The 10,744-nt window shown below is 33.9% G+C and overlaps 2 protein-coding genes across 2 annotated transcripts in view; both read left to right on the top strand.

Moving 5' to 3' along the window:
- Positions 1–3,807: 3,807 nt before the first annotated feature.
- Positions 3,808–8,609, top strand: LOC102602495 (uncharacterized). The gene is made up of 3 exons (XM_006347821.2): positions 3,808–5,539; positions 6,384–6,573; positions 8,129–8,609. The coding sequence occupies exons 1-3, from the start codon at positions 3,995–3,997 to the stop codon at positions 8,254–8,256; spliced, it is 1,863 nt and encodes a 620-aa protein (XP_006347883.1). The 5' UTR covers positions 3,808–3,994; the 3' UTR covers positions 8,257–8,609.
- Positions 8,610–10,252: 1,643 nt separating this feature from the next.
- Positions 10,253–10,744, top strand: part of LOC102602829 (IRK-interacting protein) — a 9,308-nt gene continuing 8,816 nt past the window's right edge. The window contains exon 1 of the mRNA XM_006347822.2: positions 10,253–10,414. The gene's annotated coding sequence lies outside the window, so the exon portion shown is untranslated. The remainder of the gene's footprint in view (positions 10,415–10,744) is intronic.

The raw sequence follows: 10,744 nt of genomic DNA on the forward strand, positions 1-10,744 counted from the left end.
ATGCAAAATCTATACAAAAAGTACTATAAATTGTAATTTTTTGCCTATGAATATGATGAAAAAACACATTGTAAAATATTAGTTAAAATTCTTATAGTTTGACTCTAAAAAGGAAATCATAACAATTAAAAGTGCATAGAGAGAGTAATAAATATGTAATTAAATTTCAAGAAGTTTAAAATAAAAGGTTGGAAAAAAGAATTAGATAAACAACATATATTGAAAATTGAAAACATATAAATAATAAATGGGCCCAAATGAGGTCAAACTTTTTGGCTAATAAAGTAGTAGGTAATTAATGATGTTAAATTGTCCAATAATATAAATTTTAAAGGTACAACCATAAAAGAAGAATGTACAACACTATCAAACACATATCATCCAACACTTGTCATGTGCTAAGTAGTAGATATTCCCACTTATTATATATAGTAATATTATATATATATATATATATACACACACTTGCAATGTTTTTAATTAGCTAACCAAAGTGTTGTTTTGATATAAACTTATGAGAGATGATAATATTTCATATGATCACTCGAAAGTCACTTAATTTTGATTTTTAATTCAAAAGTCATCCATAGAAAGTCACTCAACTATAAGTGTTTTACTTAAGTCACTCAACCTATTTAGCTGATTTTTTTCAATAAAAAAACTAAGCAAAAACAAAAATAGTACGAAATAACTTTTTATCGGTCAATATTAAGGAAAATATGATAAATAAGCACATTAGCAAAGCAAGAAAATAAAACGAACAAAACATACTTTGGTAGCTCACAAAATACACTTCACAGAACTAGTACTTTACCTCTCCCTTCCTATTAAACATTTGCCCCCACACAAAGCCACGTGCATTATAAGCAGTCGGACTGAGTATACCCAAAGAAGTGCAGATAACAAAGTTGTGTTCACTTGTGTACCCCAAGTCCTCAAGTATCCTTTAGAACTCTTTCTCTATCAATAACAAATCTACTCACGAGAGTCTCTCGCTGAGATAAAACAGATTGCTTTGCTCCTTTTAAGTATGAGCTTAGCTAATTAGATGAAGAACTGATAGCTTACCTATGTAAAACCTGATCATCTGAAAGTTTTCCTTTTGCTCTGAACCAATATCTCAAACTGTGTAGGAAAGAGATGATGCAAACATGATGAGGATACAACTATATATAAGCTAGCATGAACTGTCAGTTTAGTTAATTATAGTTGCTACCTCATAAGGGAAATTAATAGCTGAAAGCACGACCAACCTTGGCGTAATTAGTGGCATAGTTAGGTTCACAAAACCTTATTTCTATTGGCCAGGGAACAAAATTTGCAGTAGAAACCTTATTTCGGTATGTCCTGTCAAAATTCATTGTTAGCATCACCTAACCAAGGATCCCAAAAATAAGTAACCACAACAGAACAAAAAAGCTTTATGCAGCTTCAATTTTCAGATCTCGAGACAAGGTAGAGAAATATGCAATCAATTAATCTTGATAATGTTAGGCTTAAGTTAGTGTGCTAAGATCAAGAATGACCTTTATTTCTCAATTAAACCTTGCTAAAGGAAACGATAATTATGTGTCGTGTCAAGGCCTAAATTTATAAGAAGACAACTAATGAAATGTTTTGAATTCAAACAAAAAGAGAAGGTCAACTTCCAACTTGTTGTGTTTTCCTTTTGACAGAAGAATAAAAAAAAAAAACTCACATCCCCTTAAACCCAAATACAAATGCTCCTGGAAAACATAATGATAAAAACCTAAAATAAAAACAAAACAAAGCATTCCTTTGTTCACATGTAATGAGATCAGACAGTTGAATTACAAGCTTTAACAGCTAAATAAGTCAAAGCTCAGTAGTTGGACTTGGGAACCAGATTGACACCACAAAAAGATGCTCATATTAACAAGAGGCTTCCACCATCCTTACTCCTATTGCTAAATTGTGTACGCAGGGTTAGCATTTTCCAACCTTCTCTCAACTTACCTTCTCTTATGATTGTTCTTTTTCTTATTTTTTTGAATAACGAAGAGTTTTTGCCAATGTAGTCTAAAATTCGTATAGCCAAACCCAACTTGCTTTGGGATAGAGTCGTAGTTCTTATAGCATAAATTTTGTGCTTTTTCATTGGCTTGTTTAACCTTTGTAGTGACTTGTTTGGTTAAACTTGTTTCCTAAGTGCTACAGTTGGAATTCCTAGTGCAAGTAGCTTGAGAGAAAATTAGATCAGAAAGGATTGATAAGCGACTAGGAGGTATTTTATAACATCAACAAAAAAGTCTAACTAGGAAGTCTTTGTCGCAAGAGAATCATTTTGCTATATTAAGGATCTTACTAATCCCTATAGCTTTTGTGTCTACTTGATTTCATTGTCATCAGTCATCATTATCACAGTCATATGTTTCTATCTGCGAAAAACAATTTATAGGTGTTCCATCATATTTGGAGCTTATGACATTTTCCACTATAGTGAGAGTCAAAACTACCTCTTTAAAGGTGATATGAACATGTTAGGGAACAAATTTTGTCGTACCGTGTTCCAGATATCTTCTTCACTCTCTTTCCTTTTCCGCCTTGAGTTCCTTCTTCCTCTCTAGTTATTTGTTCCCTTCTCTCAGATGTCTAATTCACTTGTTCTCTTCTCTGCCTGTACCCTTCTCTCTTATCTGTTTTCATACAAACTACATCATCTATACTAATGGATGATATAGTATGGATCTCATAGTTTTAATATGTAAAATCGTGTTGCAAATATCTCCATTCTCTCTCTATCTCCCTCCATCATCCCGCTTGAGTTATCCTCCAATTGCAACATCATACGCTAAACCTCTTATTCCATCTCATTCTCTTTTTCCCTGTTATTCCTTTTCTGTCACAAGTCCAGTTTACTTCTTCATTTTCTCTGCTTGTGCCCTGCCCTCTTCCGTATCATTATTTCAAACGCGCCCACATCTTTTCTGCACATCTTTCTTTATCTGTCCAGCTCCAAATAGTTCTGCATTATTTCCATTTCTTACAACAGATTTTTGCCCAGGTCTTCCTTCATGAAGTTTTTACTTCTATCTTAAGTGCAGCAACTCTGTTCCATCAAATCATTCATTATTTGGTATTCAATCTATTTAAAGTCAGACTCACAAGTTCTAATAAATCTTAGATGTTCCAGAGTGCAAAAGAATCTACATAACCCCGACTGAAATCGCATGTTTCTTTTCTGCTAAAAGGAAGTCTTACAAGTGAAGATATGGTTAATCAGACTTGCCATGAGAATTGTTTAATGAAACTCATGACTAGCAAAAACGTGTACTACTATATCCACTTTGAATCCAAAGTATTCAAGAGATATAAAACAATTCATGCTGGAGAAGTTACACTTCCAAAGGCACAAGTTCGTATCCCATACGATTTGCTAAATTACTTCCTCTTCAACCTGATTATTTTAAATGATTTCGTCGAAGGCAAATACTTTTAAGCCTATGGACCACACTATTTACAATACATTACCACATAATATATGTGGTGTACACCAAATTATAACAAATTTAAAACATTATAGTATAATGGCAGTTAAGTGGGTCAGATTCGGTTAAAATTGGATAATTTTAATTGATTTGGGGCTTTCCATCCACTTGAGGGGAACAAATAATGAAATTAGTTACGGACAGTGATAAAAATAACTTCATTTTAACAGTAAGAACATAATCCACCAATAAAACAAAGTTGAAGGGTATTTTTGATCATTTTCCCTATAAATTACCACGGAAGAAGTATTATACAGTGACTTGTTGTGTGTTACGAAAATAGAGAGTTGAGCTACTTTCAAGATTTTATTGAAAGGTAGAGTTTTATGTCGCGTAGAATTGAAAGTTAACTCTAGAACTTTAAACTCTAATTTGGAATCTCAAACTAGAAATTGCAACATTCCAAAAACTTCAAGCACTATTCCAAAATTCTTGCTCCAGAATATGGTTGACAGTTGCAGAAACAAAAATAGAACAGAAGAAATATGCCTCTTCTCCATCACAGATTTCATCTTCCCTTCCACCGGCAACCTCTCTTTTTCTTCCCCACCACCACCAGAAAACTAATCCCAATTCACTCCATGTCCACTTCATCATCACAAACAACTCATCAACAAGAAGAAGACGAAGAAAAACAAGCTTCATTAGCCCAAGTCTTGAAGTACCATAAAGAAACGAAACATTCCTTCACCAACTACGCTCGTGGCCCTCGTGGTCTTGATTGGGCAAATCAACCCAACCCTTTTCGCCGTTATGTTTCTTCTCCACTTATCCCTCTGTTACACCCTCCATATTCTGATGAATCTCCTCTTTACGCATCAGTTTTCAAGACTCTCCCTTTTCCCAAACCCATTTCGGATTCCACAATTTCTCAGCTTTTCTACGATTCTTTAGCCTTATCAGCTTGGAAATCGACTGGGTTTTCAACTTGGTCCCTTCGTGTAAACCCTAGTAGCGGAAATCTCCATCCAACTGAAGCGTATATTATTTGTCCACCTGTTGAATCTGTATCAGACAAAGGTTTTGTGGCTCATTATGCTCCAAAAGAACATTCTTTGGAAATTAGAGCCCAATTCTCATCTGGGATTTTCACAAGATTCTTCCCTGAAAATTCTTTCCTTATTGGGTTATCCTCTATTTTTTGGAGGGAAGCTTGGAAGTATGGTGAAAGGGCATTTAGGTATTGTAATCATGATGTGGGTCATGCTATTGCTGCTGTTTCAATGGCAGCAGCAGGGCTTGGATGGGATGTGAAAGTTCTAGATGGATTAGGTTACGAGGAGTTAGAGAAGTTAACGGGCGTTGAAAATTTTCCCAAGTTTAAAATCCCATCTCGGCCCGTGAAAGGGGCAATGCCAGAGATTGAGTTTGAGCTTCCAGATTGTGTTCTTTTGGTTTTCCCTAGTGGTTTGAGTGAATTTGAAGTGGATTATGAGGAGTTGAGCTGTGCTATTTCGGAGTTTTCAGGTTTGGATTGGAAAGGCAAGCCTAATGTCCTTAGTAAAGAGCACATTTGTTGGGATATTATATATAGAACAGCTGAAGCAGCGAAAAAGCCATTAACAATGTCTAATTTATCAGCAGTTGATCCATTCCAGAGTAGTGGAACATTTAGTGAAAGCTCTTATAAAGATTTAACTTTAAGGGAAGTGGTTAGAAAGCGGAGGAGTGCAGTTGATATGGATGGTTCTACCGCAATGTCCAAAGAAACATTTTATCAGATATTATTGCATTGTATGCCTTCTGGTTCACACGGTGGAAAGAAACATGTTAGGCAATTGGCATTGCCATTTAGGTCACTTGATTGGGATAGTGAAGTCCATGCTGCTCTGTTTGTTCATAGAATTGTTGGCTTGCCGAACGGATTATATTTTTTGGTGAGAAACGAGAGCCATTTGGATGATCTTAAGAAAGCTACTAGAGATGAGTTTAAATGGGTGAAACCAGATGGTTGTCCTGATGATCTTCCTTTATATGAGCTTGCAAGTGGAGACTGCAGGGAGCTTTCAAAACGATTGTCATGCCATCAGGTACTTATTTTGTGCTCTTTAATATGATCAATTAGCGAGGATTTTTTTTACAAGTCATATTAGCTGGGATAAAAAATTATAAATTCTGGAATGAAACAGGACCAAATGGATCCGAACAGACATTGGAAATTCACAGAGCTTGCTCTATTTAGTTTGGGTTGAAGCTTTATTTTTCTTGTTGTTTGTTGTTCTTTGATATGAATATATGATCATACTTGCAAATAACTTATACGTATGTGATTCAGTGCGTATTCTGTGATCAGATTCTCAGGACCAAAAGATATAGTGTCGTAACATGTTTTCGCTTCATATCCACAATTTCATCCCCCGCTTCTCTATTATCTTGTTCTTATGTGCTTTTGCTCACAGATCCATCATCCATATTACAGTTATGGTTCCTATAATATTGTCTGTGGCATAAGTTTTCCGAAAAAGTTGTCATTATAAAACTAATAGTAAGATTTATGAATAGTTGTTACCATTGAAAAAGGAATCATGGTTGAGTAGCCGAAAAATATTATTTCTTTTCCTCTCCTTCATTAAAAGTGCTTCTATTATGTAGACTAGAAATCTGAGTATATTTGAATGAAGTGTTTCCATTCTTCAACTAGAGATCAATATGTGTCTTCCAGTGAAATAAAGCTAAAGACAAGGGTAAAACAAACATTTTCCCCAACTTAATATATCTTGATGGCAAATAGAGATGATCCTTTACTTGTTTTCTCTCTATCAAATGGCATATTATGTAGAATTGTGATGCTAGCTGAACTTTACAGTCAGATCAAGCTCATTTGTTGCTTGTCATGCTTCAAGTGACCTCTTTTTATGGATATTTATTGTACAGGACATTGCTAGTGATGGCTGCTTCAGCTTGGGCATGATTGCACATTTCGAGCCCACTTTGCGCAACAAGGGTTCCTGGATGTACCCACGGCTATTTTGGGAGACAGGAGTGCTCGGACAAGTTTTGTATCTTGAATCGCATGCAGTTGGCATCTCTGCTACCGGGATTGGTTGTTTCTTTGATGATCCTGGTATACCCTCCCTACCCTCTCTTTTCTCTTTAACTTGTAATAGAAGTGGTTGTTTGTTTGATGATCCTGGTATACCCTCCATACCCTCTCTTTTCTCTTTAACTTGTAATAGAAGTACTAGTCTCACAGTGGCGTTGCACGTGGATGTTGTGTCATGCAGTATATATATCTGCAAATTAATATCATTATTAAAAAATAGACTTTTGAGATCGTTATTTATATATATAGTTAACTATCTCCTCCATCTAAATAACAGTAAGTTTGAAGGCAAAGGACCTTAAAAACCTTAAATGAAGCCAAGTATCAAATAATTGGATTGCTATTGTGTTGTAATGTTTTATTCTACAAAATTTTCCATGAAAAGTACAGTTAAAGATATCCTTTTAGTTCAGGCTTCCAGCAAACTCTATTAGGTAGAGATTATAGAGAAGTCTCAAAGTCAAACTTACCATTGTTGAAGCATTAACATAGATTAGTCTCTTTCCTTGCAGAATCTTTTTTAGTAATAATTTCATGGAATTTGGACTCAGTAACATCTTAGAATTATAATTTCTGCTTAAGATGCGTAAAAAGATATACTGATCTAATTTCAGATATTGCCCGTTCCCAGTCTTAAAGACAAAAAGACACCTAAAAAGATAAAAGGGAAAGGACAACCTGAACTTGGCATGTCATATCCTTCCAGTTCAGGTTGAACCAGCTATTAGCTTGTGTAATGATGCACCAATCAGTCCCATCACCAATGACACACTTTCAACCCCCTTCCCCCAAAAGAAAAAAGGACAAGGGAAGAAAAGAATAAAGGAATTGAAAATAGATAGGCACCCGGGAAGAGAAAAAATTCTTATAAGTCAGACTATCTACTGGTAGTAGTAAGTGGTTCACCTGTGTATGACTATACTATAGTTCCAAAAAAAATTCTAGCATCTCTTTCTGAAAGGAAAGAGTTGGTCACTGTCTACTTGAAGCAAGAGTATCGCCACCATCTCTTTTCTTGAATAGGTAGATGTAAGAGGCTGGAGAATCATGAACACTGAATTAGAATTACAGAGCAATAAGTTCTTGAAGGTAGAGTTAGAGACTGCGAGGTTTATCAGTGTAACACTTCATTATATATCTTTTTTTCTGATACATGTATTCAGGCATTAGTCTATCACAATCTGGTTGTAGGGTTAGCTTACTGTGGTTCATACTGTATATCTTTTTTTAGTGTAAAGACAATTAATTAACTTCTGTTTAAATCACCTTGTTTTTTCGATCTGTCACATAAATTTTTTTACGTATGTACTACTTCTGAAGCACAAAACATCTTAGTAATTGTATTAGTGAAATGTGAACCTGAACATATGCATTTATCATTCTTCAGGATCTTTTGTCATTTGACATGTGTGAATGAATATACCCATTCATTCTATAGTGTCCCTTTTTATCTTCCCCTTTCCTCTCCCAGATAATTAGCAAGTGGTGTTGTGTTTTGGCTTGATAACTTTATTCGACTAGATTAATTGAATGTTTAGTGCAACTAAACTGTTACCTTTTGTGTGATTGTTGCCAGTACATGAAGTTCTTGGGTTGAAAGGATCAAAGTTTCAGAGCCTCTATCATTTTACAGTTGGAAGTCCAGTTGTTGACAAGAGGATAATGAGTCTGCCAGCATACCCAGGCCCAAGCGATGATGCATGATCTGGTTGTCTGACTCATTATGTCCAATTTCACAAACATAGCAAGCTATTACATGCTGATTTTCACATAAATTAGGTAGCAAGAAGGTTCACTACTCATGTTTCTTCAGAGAAAAGGGAGAAAATAAAAATCCTAAAACCTAAACAGTAGAAGAATATGTATGTCTTGACATGTTACATATATATAGTTAGGAACCACAATTGAATCTATGTCCATAATGTTATCAACTTATGCTCATGCCAATCCCATCATTGTACAGTTCTTCTTTCCTCTTTCAACCATTGCAACATCTCTTCTGAAGTCTGTATGGATCCATATGTGGCTTGTTAAAGTTCTGTTTTTTTTATCTCTCAGTTCTGGTCTCTCTCTATAAACTTCTAGAGCATCAATGAGTATAAGATGTGGCACTGCAGATGTTAGTCATGAGGTGAAAGACTTTGAAGGGTGTACATTTACTGGTTGTTTTCGATTCATAGATAGTGAACACGTTCAGGTTACTGATATAAATTGTAGTTTCATATATTCAAGTCATTAACATTGATATTTTACATTGTTTTCTCGCGATTTCTCCTCTCTTTCCTTGCAAAGTTTAAATTTATTGGTAATGTTACTGGTGGTTGTTGGTGTTTTTTTATGGTCAGAAATCAGAATGATAACTTATTTTGCTTAAATCAAAATGTTGTAGGGAGCTGTTGGTGTTACTATCATGAAAGGCATTTTAAACATATTGTCTACAAAAAGTTTGTCTCACAGCCCAAGGTTATGACAGACATTCTAATTAAACAGGGTTTAAATTTTATTTATATAGATAAAAAAAAGTGTTAGATAATTAGTTTTTTTTTTTCGTTGGAGATAGTTACTGGGTTAAAAATGTTTGAAAAGCAAAAACGACTAGTATAAAGTATTTATCAATTTCTTGCTGGCCTAACTAAAATGATAAAAAGAGTCGAAGGGTAGGGTTTTGTAACAGAGCTCTCACTATCCAATTTTCAGTTTGAAGTCAATTGTATAAGGTCAGCCATTCAATGATCTAATCATTACTAGAAAGAAAAAAGGCATCAAATGCATTCAAAAATTGATGATATTGTAAATAACTTTTTGAAATACTTTACAAAATAACTTACAAGTTATAAGTAGTTCAATCAGACAACTTACGATTTACAAGCAACTTAAAAGGTTTTGTAATAACTTTTCAATTCTATAAATCACAAGCTAAATTAATTAATTTATAAATCAATCTCAAATCTCTTTTATTTATTTATTAATCAATCTCAATTCTCTTTTATTTATTAATTAATCTCAAAAGAAAGATAACCTTTCTCCCCAACTTCTTTCTCTACATTTTATTATCTTTGTAGTATTTTTATTACTTGTACTCTCTCCGTCTATTTCCGTTTCTTTATCTAATACTTTAAAAATAAATATTTATTTTTATTTGCCAATTTTAACCTATCAAAAAAACAAAAGTTTTGTGTGTTTTATCGTCAATATCATACAAGTAAAAGTGAACAGAGTAAGTATCTCATAAACATGAGAATATTTTACTACTCTCTCTCTCTTTTTTAGTTGTTATAGTTTCTTTTTAAAAGTCAAATAATATTAATTAATGTAATTTAAGAAGTACTGCTTTAAAAATTAATAAAATCATAAAAAAACAATAAAAAGGAATAGAAAGAAGGGAGTGCTACGATACTATTCTCTCTGTCCCTAATTACTTGTCAATTTTTCTTTTTATAGTTATCCATAATTACTTGTCCATTTTGATAAATCAAGAAAGGACAAAATAATTTTACTTATTATACCCTCAATTAATTATTTGAAAAATGTATAATTTCTTGAAAATCTTAAATTTTTAATCCATCAACTTCATAATTAATAGGGATAAAATGGTAAATTCACCATATCAATAATTATTTTCATAATAGGTGTGCTAATTTAAAAATAGATAAGTAATTAGAAACCGAGGCAGTAATTAATAGCAAGTGGGTGTGGCAATCAATTACAGAAAGCACCAAACTCATAAGGCGTGCGAGCACCGAAAGACTCAAAAGACAAAGCAAAGAGATGCTTCCCAATGTTTGAGATATTGTCGGAAAACTCCACCACCATCACACTTTTAAACTCTGCTCTTCACTTCCGGTAACGGATCTCCGATCAGGTACCCCTTTTTCTCTTTAAAGCAAACTTCTTTTTCTTTATGTAACTTGTTTTTTCTTGAAGAAATTAACACTACATCGCAAATTTTTTAAAAAAGATTTTTTATACACTACATCTCCTAGGGTTTTACCATCATATAGAAAAAAGAAGAAGAAAAAAGCAACATTTTTTTGCTTACCATGTAGCTTTTTGAAGGGGTTTGCCTTAATCTCTGATTGTTTTAAACAATTGAGATTTTACTTGATTTAGTGATTCCATAGAAGGACATCCTCAACACACCCTTGTCTCAACTTCAAGAACAGGAAGAAAAAGAGGGTTGGGGGGGGGGGGG

The sequence above is a fragment of the Solanum tuberosum genome, unplaced genomic scaffold (assembly GCF_000226075.1).
Source record: "Solanum tuberosum cultivar DM 1-3 516 R44 unplaced genomic scaffold, SolTub_3.0 scf00095, whole genome shotgun sequence".
NCBI lineage: Eukaryota > Viridiplantae > Streptophyta > Magnoliopsida > Solanales > Solanaceae > Solanum > Solanum tuberosum.